Source organism: Babylonia areolata, chromosome 14 (genome assembly GCF_041734735.1).
Source record: "Babylonia areolata isolate BAREFJ2019XMU chromosome 14, ASM4173473v1, whole genome shotgun sequence".
Taxonomy (NCBI): Eukaryota; Metazoa; Mollusca; class Gastropoda; order Neogastropoda; family Buccinidae; genus Babylonia; species Babylonia areolata.
Genome location: NC_134889.1, coordinates 685,151 through 703,008, shown reverse-complemented (window position 1 = coordinate 703,008; position 17,858 = coordinate 685,151). Strand labels below are relative to the sequence as shown.

At 46.1% G+C, this 17,858-nt stretch overlaps 2 protein-coding genes across 6 annotated transcripts in view; one reads left to right on the top strand and one right to left on the bottom strand.

Annotated features, from left to right (window-relative positions):
- The window catches only part of LOC143289710 (exonuclease mut-7 homolog), a 45,901-nt gene extending 42,179 nt beyond the window's left edge, over positions 1–3,722 (top strand). The window contains exons 21-23 of one of the 4 annotated variants that reach the window (XR_013056264.1): positions 113–241; positions 1,735–2,643; positions 2,729–3,722. Coding sequence is in view for 1 of the 4 variants with exons in the window: in XM_076598768.1 (XP_076454883.1) it covers positions 113–241; positions 1,735–2,328 (723 nt within the window). In the remaining 3 variants the exon portion in view is untranslated. Of the gene's footprint in view, positions 1–112; positions 242–1,734 lie in introns of all 4 variants that reach the window. The other 3 variants (XR_013056265.1, XR_013056263.1, XM_076598768.1) reach the window with 3 other exon arrangements.
- Positions 3,723–3,862: 140 nt separating this feature from the next.
- LOC143289709 (uncharacterized) overlaps positions 3,863–17,858 on the bottom strand; it is a 145,638-nt gene continuing 131,642 nt past the window's right edge. For both annotated transcript variants that reach the window (XM_076598766.1, XM_076598767.1), the window contains 6 exons: positions 17,585–17,797; positions 11,410–11,507; positions 9,725–9,846; positions 8,369–8,481; positions 6,526–6,744; positions 3,863–5,023 (listed from right to left, as the gene is read on the bottom strand). In XM_076598766.1, coding sequence (XP_076454881.1) covers positions 4,974–5,023; positions 6,526–6,744; positions 8,369–8,481; positions 9,725–9,846; positions 11,410–11,507; positions 17,585–17,797 — 815 coding nt within the window. In that variant the 3' untranslated portion in view covers positions 3,863–4,973. The remainder of the gene's footprint in view (positions 5,024–6,525; positions 6,745–8,368; positions 8,482–9,724; positions 9,847–11,409; positions 11,508–17,584; positions 17,798–17,858) is intronic.

Genomic DNA, 17,858 nt, shown 5'->3' with positions numbered 1-17,858 from the left:
TGTACAGTGTTTAACTGTTACTGTACAGATAGAGGAGTGTGTGTACAGTGTGTATAACTGTTACTGTACAGATAGTACAGTGTTTGTACAGTGTATAACTGTTACTGTACAGATCCGAAGTAGTGTGGGTGATGCCAACTGCCATGAAGTGAGGAGTCAAGGTACACGTGACCAGGTGATGGAGATCCTCACAGCCTTCAACGTCTACCTGACTGATCAGGACATCTTCTCCAGGTGTCAGGTAGGTCAGGGGTTTAGCTCTGTCTTGTGTGTCTGTGGGCAGCATTTCTCACATTGATGTCGACTCTTCACCCTGTCGTCAGGACTGTCAGAGTTGTTTTCAGGGTGTGCATGCTGGGTGTTTTCTTGTTTTCATATTTTAGGGGTGTACTGGCTGGGTATTCTGGTTACCATAATTCACCATGCACTGACACTGGCTGGGTATTCTGGTTACCATAATTCACCATGCACTGACACTGGCTGGGTATTCTGGTTACCATAATTCACCATGCACTGACACTGGCTGGGTATTCTGGTTACCATAATTCACCATGCACTGACACTGGCTGGGTATTCTGGTTACCATAATTCACCAAACACTGACACTGGCTGGGTATTCTGGTTACCATAATTCACCAAGCACTGACACTGGCTGGGTATTCTGGTTACCATAATTCACCATGCACTGACACTGGCTGGGTATTCTGGTTACCATAATTCACCAAGCACTGACACTGGCTGGGTATTCTGGTTACCATAATTCACCAAACACTGACACTGGCTGGGTATTCTGGTTACCATAATTCACTGACACTGGCTGGGTATTCTGGTTACCATAATTCACCAAACACTGACACTGGCTGGGTATTCTGGTTACCATAATTCACCAAACACTGACACTGGCTGGGTATTCTGGTTACCATAATTCACTGACACTGGCTGGGTATTCTGGTTACCATAATTCACCAAGCACTGACACTGGCTGGGTATTCTGGTTACCATAATTCACCAAACACTGACACTGGCTGGGTATTCTAGTTACCAGAATTCACTAAACACTGACACTGGCTGGGTGTTCTAGTTACCAGAATTCACCAAACACTGACATGGATTGCTGGATGTTCAGTGTGGCTGTACGATCCTCTGCATACATATACACACGAAGGGTTTGAGGCACCATCAGGTCTTCACATCTGCTGACCTGGCAGACTGATGGTCATCACTTTGACCACTAAGCTGCTGTTCCTGTCCTTTGTGTCTTGAAATTACAACGTGGTCAGCACTCTGACATTATTTTTGTGTGTGTACAGGAGACACAGATTGTGCACAAATTGGAAAAAGGGCATTTAACTAGAACTGAAGACAGCTGGGTACTCACACTAGGACTGAAGACAGCTGACATACTAGGAGTGAAGACAGCTGGATACTGACACACTATGAGTGAAGACAGCTGGGTACTGACACAGTGAAGCCAGCACAATGAAGTGACAAACCAGTCCTACACCAGTGGATACTGTGGAAGACAACTTCACATTGAGTAAATTATGTTCTTCGTCATCTTGTTGTTCCAAGTTGAATGTTAAATTATCTTCTTTTGAAATATTATTTTGAATATGTTTTGTTTGTCAAAACCTAAATGGACATACATTTGGAGTGAAATGTTTTGCATACAGGTCCCTATTCTTGGAATTGATGAAATTTAAAACGTGCAGGTATTTTGTTTGTTTCCAACAGACTTGCAATGGGGACGAATACCTCTTCCTGTCAGGGGAGATAATGCAGCAGCTGTACCAGCAGCACAGACGTCTTTCGTCGGATCAAGGCGGTGTTCCCTGCCCCCCTGTGGACGACAGTGTGGCTGGCCAGGTGACGGAACACGGCATCCACTGGGACAGCATGACCCTGTGGGACAGTGGGGTCAGAGTTCAGGTGGGTGTGGTGCCACAGGCGGTGCTGGAGAAGGTGAAGGAGTTCTACGTGTGTGAGGGCTGTGGCAAGGTGTTCTGGCACGGCTCCCACTATGACAAGGTCCGCCAGCAGTTCCACTACGTCCTGACGGCCCGGGCCCCGCCCCTCTCATTGCAGCCACGCTCCCCTGCCAAGGCCTGCGCTGCTTCGCCTGTGGGAGAAAGGACCACGGTTATCCCCCCTGATGAGGTGGCGTCCACAACCGCTGGAAAGGTCGTAGGTCAGGGTGGTGGGTCTGATGTTCCTGCCATGGCAATGGAGACGTCGGGTGATGGCAGGGAGGGAGCTGGAGGTACTCAGTTCATTATTGATGACGACGATTCTGATGACAGCTCCATCGATGGGTTTTACTTGGATTAAACACAGGGGCAGTGTGGGCTCATCAACTCCACCGGTCAGTTCTGTGGAGATTCGTTAGAAACTTTAGGGTAGGTCACAGGTCAAAGGGTCTTTGTATGAAGCTGCTATTGTCTGGAATAACCTTCCTCTGGATCTGTCACTCAAGAAGTGGGTTCACTTTCAAAACAGGTTTTAAAATATATCTGTAAAACAAGGCCAATGAATGTAATTAACGTAGTACTAAAACTTTGTACATGCTCATCCCAGAGTTTGGTGCACTAGACCTCTGCCACAGAGCGACGGGTGGTGCACTAGACCTCTGCCACAGAGCGACAGGTGCACTAGACCTCTGCCACAGAGCGACGGGTGGTGCACTAGACCTCTGCCACAGAGCGACAGGTGCACTAGACTTCTGCCACAGGTGGTGCACTAGACCTCTGCCACAGAGCAACGGGTGGTGCACTAGACCTCTGAGCAACAGGTGCACTGGATCTCTGCCGCAGAGCAACAGGTGGTGCACTAGACTTCTGCCACAGGTGGTGCACTACATCTCTGCCACAGAGCAACAGGTGGTGCACTAGACCTCAGCCACAGAACAACAGGTGCACTAGACCTCAGCCACAGAGCAACAGGTGGTGCACTAGACCTCTGCCACAGAGCAACAGGTGGTGCACTAGACCTCTGCCACAGAGCAACAGGTGGTGCACTAGACCTCAGCCACAGAACAACAGGTGGTGCACTAGACCTCTGCCACAGAGCAACAGGTGGTGCACTAGACCTCTGCCACAGAGCAACAGGTGGTGCACTAGACCTCAGCCACAGAGCAACAGGTGGTGCACTAGACCTCAGCCACAGAACAACAGGTGCACTAGACCTCTGCCACAGGTGGTCCACTAGACCTCAGCCACAGAGCAACAGGTGGTGCACTAGACCTCTGCCACAGAACAGGTGCACTAGACCTCTGCCACAGAGCAATGGACAGACATGTCTGTCATCATGGAGGCTGGTGTGTGGTGCACAATTTGTTGGGACGTCTCAGGTCTCCAGTTGTCCGTCAATATCCCATGCCCTGTCTTCACTTTGGCACAATCACACAAAGGTGACTCGTGATGCATACTGCTGTGGAGAGAGGAGTGACTGAAGTTGCTGTTTTTCACATTTTAAAAATCTGGTTTATTCCATGTTTTTTTTTGGTGATTAGAAAACTTGGTGTGTGTGTGTGTTATGTGTTGTTTGTCAGAGTGAATCCTGTGGGGGGAGGGGGAGGAGTGTTTCACACAAGGCAGGAGTTGTCTGCCCATCACTGTGTGAACATCACTGCCACATGACAGCTTTTATTCCAGGAATGCTGTTCACCAATGAAGTTATATTCATGTTGGTTTTGTTAATTGTGATTAGAAAAACTGATGAAATTTTTTTAAAGTGAGTGTGTTCATGAATGTGTCAGAGCTAGAATTTTCTTTGTAACTGATAAAATTATATTTTGAAAAGTGAGTGAGTTCATGAACCTGTCGGATCTAGAATTTTCTTTGTCTTGTGACTCCATTTGCAAGAGGCCTCTGACTGGAGAGGCCTCGGAACAAGTGGCCACATCAACATACCGCACTGGGCCGCCACTGCCACAGCAGATACCATGATCACACGGCTTCACAGACATCCACATGGATGTCAACCACCTGCGTTTTCACGCTCCATCAATCACACTGCCTCCACAAAATGGGAGTTCACATGAATGTTTCTACATCAGCACAGACATTGGAAAACGGTTTCTTTTCTTCAAAACTGGCATTGAAGAACAAAAAAAAAAAAAATCAGCTGCCAGATTTCATGAAATCTATTGTTTTCAACAACATTGTGACAAGACACAGCACACTGATCTAACATGATACTGTGATGCGATACCATGATACACAACAGATCAGTGTTAGAATGGCCATTTCACAAGACAGCCATGTTCAACTGATGTCAGCAAGTACTGTTTCACAAGACGGCCATGTTCAGTTGACTAATGATGTCAGTGACCACTGTTTCACAAGACAGCCATGTTCAGCTGACTAATGATGTCAGTGACCACTGTTTCACAAGACAGCCATGTTCAGTTCACTAATGATGTCAGTGACCACTGTTTCAAAAGACCGCCATGTTCAGTTGACTAATGTCAGTGACCACTGTTTCAAAAGACCGCCATGTTCAGTTGACTAATGTCAGTGACCACTGTTTCTCAAGAATGATGTCAGTGACCACTGTTTCTCAAGACAGCCATGTTCAGTTGACTAATGATGTCAGTGACCACTGTTTCAAAAGACCGCCATGTTCAGTTGACTAATGTCAGTGACCACTGTTTCTCAAGACAGCCATGTTCAGTTGACTAATGATGACCGCTATGTTCAGTTGACTAATGATGTCAGTGACCACTGTTTCACAAGACGGCTATGTTCAGTTGACTAATGATGTCAGTGACCACTGTTTCACAAGACGGCTATGTTCAGTTGACTAATGATGTCAGTGACCACTGTTTCACAAGACGGCCATGTTCAGTTGACTAATGATGTCAGTGACCACTGTTTCACAAGACAGCCATGTTCAGCTGACTAATGATGTCAGTGACCACTGTTTCACAAGACAGCGGTGTCTGGCCAGGAACAGAGTCTCTCAGTGGAACTGACTCAGGCTGCAGGAGACGGGATGGGATCCAGCTTGTGCTTACAGGACATGCCTGAAAATAAAGGGCCAATTTTCAATGTCCTGAAAACAAGGGCCAATTTTCACTGTCTGTCCTGAAAACAAAGTTTCACTTTGTCCTGAAAATAAAGGTCCCATTTTCACTGTCCTGATTTCACTGTCTGTCCTGAAAACAAAGGGCCAGTTTTCACTGTCCCGATTTCACTGTCTGTCCTGAAAACAAAGATCCACTTTTCACTGTCTGTCCTGAAAACAAAGATCCACTTTTCACTGTCTAAACTGGAACCAAAAGTTCAGTTTCCTTTGTGTCTATCTTTAACACAGAACTCAATTTTTTCACTGTGTCTCTATCCTCAGAACAAATATATCATTTTCACTGTCTCTGTACAGAACACAATGGATCAGTTTTCATGGTCTGTCCTGGTACACATCCTCCAGGACAGGACACCCCCCCCTCTCAAAACACTCCCCTGGGCCATTCTCACCATCCTGATACACATCCTCCAGGATCCACCCCTCTCAAAACACTCCCCTGGGCCATTCTCACCATCCTGATACACATCCTCCAGGATCCCCCCCCTCTCAAAACACTCCCCTGGGCCATTCTCACCATCCTGATACACATCCTCCAGGATTCCCCCCCCTCTCAAAACACTCCCCTGGGCCATTCTCACCGTCCTGATACACATCCTCCAGGATTCCCCCCCCTCTCAAAACACTCCCTGACCATTCTCACCCTCCTGATACACATCCTCCAGGATTTCCCCCCCCCCTCTCAAAACACTCCCTGACCATCCTGATACACATCCTCCAGGACACCCCCCTCTCAAAACACTCCCTGACCATTCTCACCCTCCTGATACACATCCTCCAGGACACCCCCCTCTCAAAACACTCCCCTGGGCCATTCTCACCATCCTGATACACATCCTCCAGGATCCCCCCCCTCTCAAAACACTCCCTGACCATTCTCACCATCCTGATAAACATCCTCCAGGATCCCCCCCTCTCAAAACACTCCCTGACCATTCTCACCATCCTGATAAACATCCTCCAGGATCCCCCCCTCTCAAAACACTCCCTGACCATTCTCACCCTCCTGATACACATCCTCCAGGACACCCCCCTCTCAAAACACTCCCTGACCATTCTCACCATCCTGATATACATCCTCCAGGATCCCCCCCCTCTCAAAACACTCCCCTGGGCCATTCTCACCCTCCTGATACACATCCTCCAGGACACCCCCCCCTCTCAAAACACTCCCTGACCATTCTCACCATCCTGATATACATCCTCCAGGATCCCCCCCCCCCTCTCAAAACACTCCCTGACCATTCTCACCATCCTGATACACATCCTCCAGGAGGTCCCCCCCACCTCTCAAAACACTCCCTGACCATTCTCACCATCCTGGTACACATCCTCCAGGAGGTCCCCCCCTCTCAAAACACCCCCTGGGCCATTCTCACCATCCTGGTACACATCCTCCAGGAGGTCCCCCCCCTCTCAAAACACCCCCTGGGCCATTCTTACCATCCTGGTATACATCCTCCAGGACAACTCCCTCAAAACACTTCAGTCTGTCCAAGATGGTGTACAGCTGGGGTCGAAGGTGGGCATGGGGGTGAGGGTGGCGGGCCATGAAGTGTATCTTGAGGCCGTGTGGAGAACAGCTGCCGTCAGGCTGCTCGTCCATACAGCTGAGGACGATCAGGGAGCTGTTGTAGTCAGCGTGCAGGACTCGCCACGGGGCTGAACCACACCAAAACACCATTCCCTTCATTATCAACATCATCATAATTACCATAATTAACTTCTATTTACACTATAATACATGCACCAAAACACCATTCTCTTCATTATCAACATCATCATAATTACCATAATTAACTTCTATTTCCACTATAATACATGCACCAAAACACCATTCCCTTCATTATCAACATCATCATAATTACCATAATTAACTCCTATTTACACTATGATACATGCAGAAGCAAACTCGAAGTGCTTTGCTTCTTTTTCCATTTGACTTTTCTATTCAATTCAAAGGTGTAATAGTGTAGGCAATCACGTTCACTTGCCTTATGTTGAATGTCTTTTGAAAAACCATACATGTAATAAACACATCAAAAGATATATATACATGGGAAAAAAGTGGGTGAGGGTGCAAATACATAAACATAGCATGATTCTGTTTCCAGTTTTCAGAAGGTGTCAGAGTGTGTTGACTAATTCATACACACAGCACCACATCTGCTGAATAAAAAAAAAAGGGGGGGGGGGGGGGGGGAGCCAATAAAAAAAAAAAAAAAAAAGAAAGCTGTAGACTGGCATAAACCCAACATGGTGGCCAGGCCATGAGAGCCTACCACTGTCCACTGTCTGTACTCAACATTACACAAACAAACAATACATTCAAATGAAATTAAAAAAAAAAAAAAAATGTGTAGAAGGCAAACGACTGGGGAAAAAAAAAAGGAATGAAAAAAACCATCATTGTGGCACTCTCTCACACACACACACAGAGCAGACACTGGTTAAGCGAAGTGGATCCTGGACTCTGGCTGCAAACATCACCCGTGTTTCATCAGTCATACAATGTTTTCACACTGATGGTACACCAGCAGGTCTGAACCCTGTGGCCTTACCCCATGACCTGTTGGCCATATCCCATGACCTGTGGCCTTACCCCACGACCTGTTGGCCATATCCCATGACCTGTGGCCTTACCCCATGACCTGTTGGCCATATCCCATGACCTGTGGCCTTACCCCACGACCTGTTGGCCATATCCCATGACCTGTGGCCTTACCCCATGACCTGTTGGCCATATCCCATGACCTGTGGCCTTACCCCACGACCTGTTGGCCATATCCCATGACCTGTGGCCTTACCCCACGACCTGTTGGCCATATCCCATGACCTGTGGCCTTACCCCACGACCTGTTGGCCATATCCCATGACCTGTGGCCTTACCCCATGACCTGTTGGCCATATCCCATGACCTGTGGCCTTACCCCACGACCTGTTGGCCATATCCCATGACCTGTGGCCTTACCCCACGACCTGTTGGCCATATCCCATGACCTGTGGCCTTACCCCACGACCTGTTGGCCATATCCCATGACCTGTGGCCTTACCCCATGACCTGTGGCCTTACCCCATGACCTGTTGGCCACACCCCATGATCTGAAATAACCCCATGACCTGAGGACCTACCAATGACCTGATAACCTTACCCCACGACCTGTGACCTAACCCAATGACCTGTGGCTTTACCTTGTAACCTTTCCCAGTGACCTTATCCCATGACCTATGGACCTTAACCCATGACCTGTGACCATGCCACTGTACCCATGACCTGTGACCTTACCCCATGACCAGATGCCAGGAACCTTCAGCCTGCCCATGTTCTCTGGTCCTGGGTTACCATGACAACGCTGCCGGATCACGCCTTGCATGGGACCCACACACTGCCCATTGGGGCTGTGACAACAGTGATAACAATGTGACAACAGTGATAACAATGTGACAACAGTGATAACAATGTGACAACAGTGATAACAATGTGACAACAGTGATAACAATAATGTGACAACAGTGATAACAATAATGTGACAACAGTGATAACAATGTGACAACAGTGATAACAATGTGACAACAGTGATAACAATGTGACAACAGTGATAACAATAATGTGACAACAGTGATAACAATGCGACAACAGTGTGACAGCAATAATGTGACAACACTGATAACAATGTGGTAACTGTGTGACAACAATAATGTGACAACAGTGTGACAACAATGTGACAACTGTGTGATAACAATGTGACAACAGCGTGATAACAATAATGTGACAACAGTGATAACAATGTGACAACAGTGATAACAATGTGGTAACAGTGTGACAGCAATAATGTGACAACAGTGTGATAACAATGTGGTAACAATGTGGTAACAGTGTGATAACAACAATGTGGTAACTGTGTGACAACAATAATGTGACAACAGTGTGACAACAATGTGATAATGTGATAACAATGTGACAACAACAATGTGGTAAGTGTGACAACAGTGTGATAATGTGACAACAGTGTGATAACAATGTGACAACAGTGTGATAACAATGTGACAACAATAATGTGACAACAGTGTGATAACAATGTGATAAGTGAGACAACAATGTGATAATGTGATAACAATGTGACAACAATAATGTGACAACAGCAATGTGGTAAGTGTGACAACAATAATGTGATAACAATGTGACAACAATAAGTGACAACAGTGTAATAACAATGTGATAATGTGATAACATGACAACAATGTGACAACAGTGTGATAACAATGTGACAAGAGAGTGACAACAATGTGACAGTGTGACAACAGTGTGACAACAATGTAACAACTATGTGATAACAATGTGACAACAATATAATTTGCAGTCAACTTGATTCAAAACTACTGACAATGATAATGATTACAATTTTCAGCAAACATTTAAAACTAAATAAATACTAAGCAATACCAAAATGGCATGACAACAAAGTAATACATCACTTCTACCAAAAAAAAGTCCAACAATTCACAGACACCATACCATGCACAGCACAGAGGTCATACTTCACACTGAACTACTTAACGACATCAATGTCCACTCAATCAGGAAAGGGAAAACAGTGACAGCAAACCAAACACCAGCAAAGAGAGAAGAAAGCAGTCAGACCCTATGGCGGTGAGGTGCATGGACAGGCCATGGTGGGGCAGTGCCTGATACACAAGGACAGCGTTGGTCATGGGGAACATCTTGTCCACTGTGTGGGTCACTTCGTACCACACACCTGATATCTGTAACACACACCACACACCTGATAACTGTCACACACACCTGATATGTCACACACCTGATATCTGTCATACCACACACCTGATAACTGTCACACACATCACACACCTGATATCTGTCACACACATCACACACCTGATAACTGTCACACACACCACACACCTGATATCTGTCACACATACCACACACCTGATATCTGTCACACACACCTGATATCTGTCACACACACCACACACCTGATATCTGTCACACACACCACACACCTGATAACTGTCACACATACCACACACCTGATAACTGTAACACATACCACACACCTGATATCTGTCACACACACCACACACCTGATAACTGTCACACATACCATACACCTGATAACTGTCACACATACCACACACCTGATAACTGTCACACACACCACACACCTGATAACTGTCACACATACCATACACCTGATAACTGTCACACACACCACACACCTGATAACTGTCACACATACCACACACCTGATAACTGTAACACACACCACACACCTGATAACTGTCACACATACCACACACCTGATAACTGTCACACACACCACACACCTGATAACTGTCACACATACCACACACCTGATAACTGTCACACATACCACACACCTGATAACTGTCACACATACCACACACCTGATAACTGTCACACACACCATAGGGGAGAACATGTGGATCACTTCATACCACACCTGATAACTGTCACACACACCACACACCTGATAACTGTCACACATACCACACACCTGATAACTGTCACACATACCACACACCTGATAACTGTCACACATACCACACACCTGATAACTGTCACACATACCACACACCTGATAACTGTCACACACACCACACCTGATAACTGTCACACATACCACACACCTGATAACTGTCACACACACCACACACCTGATAACTGTCACACATACCACACACCTGATAACTGTCACACATACCACACACCTGATAACTGTCACACACACCACACACCTGATAACTGTCACACATACCACACACCTGATAACTGTCACACACACATACCACACACCTGATAACTGTCACACACACCACACACCTGATAACTGTCACACACACCACACACCTGATAACTGTCACACATACCACACACCTGATAACTGTCACACATACCACACACCTGATAACTGTCACACACACCACACCTGATATCTGTCACACATACCACACACCTGATAACTGTCACACACACCACACACCTGATAACTGTCACACACACCACACACCTGATAACTGTCACACATACCACACACCTGATAACTGTCACACATACCACACACCTGATAACTGTCACACACACCATAGGGGAGAACATGTGGATCACTTCATACCACACACCTGATATAATTTAAAAGCAGAAACTTTAAAGTTTCATTGATTGTGAAGGGTGTATTTGTTTCCATCCTGAAAAGACATTTGTGTCTATCAAGAAGTTTATGTGAAAAAAAAAGACCAAAAACCAAACGAAAACAAACAAAAAAACCACAGGAGTTGTGTGACCTTGTCAAGGTCGACATGGACAGCAGGCAGTGCGTCGATGGCACAGGCCGACATCGTCACCATGGCAACAGGCTGAGAGGCCAGGGCGTCACACTCCGCTAAACACAGACACACAGAAATACTGACTCTGTTCAAATCCTTCATGGTAGTGTCTTGCACATGCAGTGAGGCAAACCATCTATGGCTTGACCATGTTTTGAAACACTTTTGAATGTTCTTTTTTTTTTTTGTCATGTGGCACAGTTGACAGGAATGTTCATCCCCCCACCCCCTCTCTCTCCATCACACTGACACACATTATCTTGATATCTACTGTTCCTTTGCCCTCCCATCAAGTGTTTTATGCTCAAAGTAATGACAGGTTAGTGAGAAAAAAATCAAAAGGTGTCATCTATCTGAAAATCCAAAGTGTATCAATGCATAATCCTTGATCTGGCTGTAAAATCTCCTGTAATTCTTGATCTGGCTGTAAAATCACCTGTAATTCTTGATGATCAGACTGTGTACACATCAATCATTCTCATGTCTAAACACACAGTACTCATCAATGATTCTCATGTCCAAACACACAGAGCACACCAATGATTCTCATGTCTAAACACACAGTACTCATCAATGATTCTCATGTCTGAACACACAGTACTCATCAATGATTCTCATGTCTAAACACAGTACTCATCAATCATTCTCATGTCTAAACACACAGTACTCATCAATCATTCTCATGTCTAAACACACAGTACTCATCAATGATTCTCATGTCTAAACACACAGTACTCATCAATCATTCTCATGTCTAAACACACAGTACTCATCAATCATTCTCATGTCTAAACACACAGAGCACACCAATGATTCTCATGTCTAAACACACAGAGCACACCAATGATTCTCATGTCTAAACACACTGCACACACCAATGATTCTCATGTCTAAACACACTGTACACACCAATGATTCTCATGTCTAAACACACTGTACACACCAATCATTCTCATGTCTAAACACACTGTACTCATCAATCATTCTCATGTCAAAATACACAATCCAAAGAAGGTGCACAACAGCCAAGCAGCAAGATCACTGAAAGTTTAATTGGAGGTTCCTGTGTTGGTTCCTAATATCGGTGCCTGGCAGGTCGACAGAGGGGTCACTTTTACAGTCTTCCTAGTCAACATAGGTACAACCTACAAGTGCCTTAATCTCTCTCCCATGTGTGCACATGCAGAAGTGAGTTATGAAAATGAAGCATACACAGTACGCATCTCTCCAAAAACAGAATATGGCTGTCAAAACAGGTAAAAAATGTCATTCATATGAAAGGTCAATTGAAAATAAATGTGAACATCAGAGCTGCAGTCTATGAACATAGAACAAGATGATAATATACACACAACACACTGTTAGAACAAGTTGATAATATACACACAACACACTGTTAGAACAAGATGATAACATACACACAAAACACTGTTAGAACAAGATGATAACATACACACAACACACTGTTAGAACAAGATGATAATATACACACAACACACTGTTAGAACAAGTTGATAATATACACACAACACACTGTTAGAACAAGATGATAACATACACACAAAACACTGTTAGAACAAGATAATATACACACAACACACTGTTAGAACAAGATGATAATATACACACAACACACTGTCCAGTCAACACAATCACTGATGAATTCTGGCTTAAAACACACAACACATTCACCAGTCGACATAACCGACTCGATGAATTCTGGCTTCAAACACAAAACATACTCACCAGTCAACACAATCACTGATGAATTCTGGCTTCAAACACACAACACACTGACCTGTCGACACAATCATTGATGAACTCTGGCTTCAAACACACACACACTGACCAATCGACACAACAGACTTGATGAACTCTGGCTTCAAACACACACACACTCACCAGTCGACACGATCACTGATGAACTCTGGCTTCAAACACACACACACTCACCAGTCGACACGACAGACTTAATGAACTCTGGCTTCAAACACACAACACACTCACCAGTCGACACGATCATTGATGAACTCTGGCTTCAAACACACAACACACTCACCAGTCGACACGATCATTGATGAACTCTGGCTTCAAACACACACACACTCACCAGTCGACACGATCATTGATGAACTCTGGCTTCAAACACACAGCACACTCACCAGTCGACACGACAGACTTGATGAACTCTGGCTTCAAACACACAGCACACTCACCAGTCGACACAACGGACTTAATGAACTCTGGCTTCAAACACACAACACACTCACCAGTCGACACGACAGACTTAATGAACTCTGGCTTCAAACACACAACACACTCACCAGTCGACACGACAGACTTAATGAACTCTGGCTTCAAACACACACACACTCACCAGTCGACATGATCACTGATGAACTCTGGCTTCAAACACACACACACTCACCAGTCGACACGACGGACTTGATGAACACTGGCTTCACACACACACCACACTCACCATTCGACAAGACAGACTTAATGAACTCTGGCTTCAAACACACACACACTCACCAGTCGACACGACGGACTTAATGAACTCTGGCTTCAAACACACAGCACACTCACCAGTCGACACGATCACTGATGAACTCTGGCTTCAAACACACACACACTCACCAGTCGACACGATGGACTTAATGAACTCTGGCTTCAAACACACAGCACACTCACCACTCAACACGACAGACTTAATGAACTCTGGCTTCAAACACACACACACTCACCAGTCGACACGACGGACTTAATGAACTCTGGCTTCAAACACACAACACACTCACCAGTCGACACGACAGACTTAATGAACTCTGGCTTCAAACACACAACACACTCACCAGTCGACACGATCACTGATGAACTCTGGCTTCAAACACACACACACTCACCAGTCGACACGACGGACTTGATGAACACTGGCTTCACACACACACCACACTCACCATTCGACAAGACAGACTTAATGAACTCTGGCTTCAAACACACACACACTCACCAGTCGACACGACGGACTTAATGAACTCTGGCTTCAAACACACACACACTCACCAGTCGACACGATCACTGATGAACTCTGGCTTCAAACACACAGCACACTCACCAGTCGACACGATGGACTCAATGAACTCTGGCTTCAAACACACACACACTCACCAGTCGACACGATCACTGATGAACTCTGGCTTCAAACACACACACACTCACCAGTCGACACGATCACTGATGAACTCTGGCTTCAAACACACACACACTCACCAGTCGACACGACGGACTTAATGAACTCTGGCTTCAAACACACAACACACTCACCAGTCGACACGACGGACTTAATGAACTCTGGCTTCAAACACACAGCACACTCACCAGTCGACACAATCACTGATGAACTCTGGCTTCAAACACACACACACTCACCAGTCGACACGACGGACTTGATGAACACTGGCTTCACACACACACCACACTCACCATTCGACAAGACAGACTTAATGAACTCTGGCTTCAAACACACAGCACACTCACCAGTCGACACGACGGACTTAGTGAACTTTGGCTTCACACACACACCACACTCACCAGTCGACAAGACAGACTTAATGAACTCTGGCTTCAAACACACACACACTCACCAGTCGACACGATCATTGATGAACTCTGGCTTCAAACACACACACACTCACCAGTCGACACGACGGACTTAATGAACTCTGGCTTCAAACACACACACACTCACCAGTCGACACGATCACTGATGAACTCTGGCTTCAAACACACACACACTCACCAGTCGACACGACAGACTTGATGAACTCTGGCTTCAAACACACACACACTCACCAGTCGACACGACGGACTTAATGAACTCTGGCTTCAAACACACAACACACTCACCAGTCGACACGACAGACTTGATGAACTCTGGCTTCAAACACACACACACTCACCAGTCGACACGACGGACTTAATGAACTCTGGCTTCAAACACACAACACACTCACCAGTCGACACGACAGACTTAATGAACTCTGGCTTCAAACACACAACACACTCACCAGTCGACACGATCATTGATGAACTCTGGCTTCAAACACACACACACTCACCAGTCGACACGATCACTGATGAACTCTGGCTTCAAACACACACACACTCACCAGTCGACACGACGGACTTGATGAACACTGGCTTCACACACACACCACACTCACCATTCGACAAGACAGACTTAATGAACTCTGGCTTCAAACACACACACACTCACCAGTTGACACGACGGACTTAATGAACTCTGGCTTCAAACACACAGCACACTCACCAGTCGACACGATCACTGATGAACTCTGGCTTCAAACACACACACACTCACCAGTCGACACGACGGACTTGATGAACACTGGCTTCACACACACACCACACTCACCATTCGACAAGACAGACTTAATGAACTCTGGCTTCAAACACACAGCACACTCACCAGTCGACACGACGGACTTAGTGAACTCTGGCTTCACACACACACCACACTCACCAGTCGACACAATCACTGATGAACTCTGGCTTCAAACACACACACACTCACCAGTCGACACGACGGACTTGATGAACACTGGCTTCACACACACACCACACTCACCATTCGACAAGACAGACTTAATGAACTCTGGCTTCAAACACACAGCACACTCACCAGTCGACACGACGGACTTAGTGAACTTTGGCTTCACACACACACCACACTCACCAGTCGACAAGACAGACTTAATGAACTCTGGCTTCAAACACACACACACTCACCAGTCGACACGATCATTGATGAACTCTGGCTTCAAACACACACACACTCACCAGTCGACACGACGGACTTAATGAACTCTGGCTTCAAACACACACACACTCACCAGTCGACACGATCACTGATGAACTCTGGCTTCAAACACACACACACTCACCAGTCGACACGACAGACTTGATGAACTCTGGCTTCAAACACACACACACTCACCAGTCGACACGACGGACTTAATGAACTCTGGCTTCAAACACACAACACACTCACCAGTCGACACGACAGACTTGATGAACTCTGGCTTCAAACACACACACACTCACCAGTCGACACGACGGACTTAATGAACTCTGGCTTCAAACACACAACACACTCACCAGTCGACACGACAGACTTAATGAACTCTGGCTTCAAACACACAACACACTCACCAGTCGACACGATCATTGATGAACTCTGGCTTCAAACACACACACACTCACCAGTCGACACGATCACTGATGAACTCTGGCTTCAAACACACACACACTCACCAGTCGACACGACGGACTTGATGAACACTGGCTTCACACACACACCACACTCACCATTCGACAAGACAGACTTAATGAACTCTGGCTTCAAACACACACACACTCACCAGTTGACACGACGGACTTAATGAACTCTGGCTTCAAACACACAGCACACTCACCAGTCGACACGATCACTGATGAACTCTGGCTTCAAACACACACACACTCACCAGTCGACACGACGGACTTGATGAACACTGGCTTCACACACACACCACACTCACCATTCGACAAGACAGACTTAATGAACTCTGGCTTCAAACACACAGCACACTCACCAGTCGACACGACGGACTTAGTGAACTCTGGCTTCACACACACACCACACTCACCAGTCGACAAGACAGACTTAATGAACTCTGGCTTCAAACACACACACACTCACCAGTCGACACGATCATTGATGAACTCTGGCTTCAAACACACACACACTCACCAGTCGACACGATCATTGATGAACTCTGGCTTCAAACACACACACACTCACCAGTCGACACGATGGACTCAATGAACTCTGGCTTCAAACACACAACACACTCACCAGTCGACACGATCATTGATGAACTCTGGCTTCAAACACACACACACTCACCAGTCGACACGACGGACTCAATGAACTCTGGCTTCAAACACACAACACACTCACCAGTCGACACGACGGACTCAATGAACTCTGGCTTCAAACACACAACACACTCACCAGTCGACACGACGGACTCAATGAACTCTGGCTTCAAACACACAACACACTCACCAGTCGACACGACGGACTCAATGAACTCTGGCTTCAAACACACAGAGGGGAGAACATCCAGCATGGGAATGATGTCATCCAGGGTTGCCGATGGCGATCGTCCCAACAAATCCACTCGGATCCCCTCTGGATCACAGGTTCCTTCACTTGTCTCCCTTGTGCATGAATACACCAGCATTAAGTCCCCTTGCAAGCGCAGAATCTTGAAAGCAGCTGCAAGACAGTAAATGATTTTTTTTTTTATTGATGCACAAGGGGGAACACAAGAGACTCC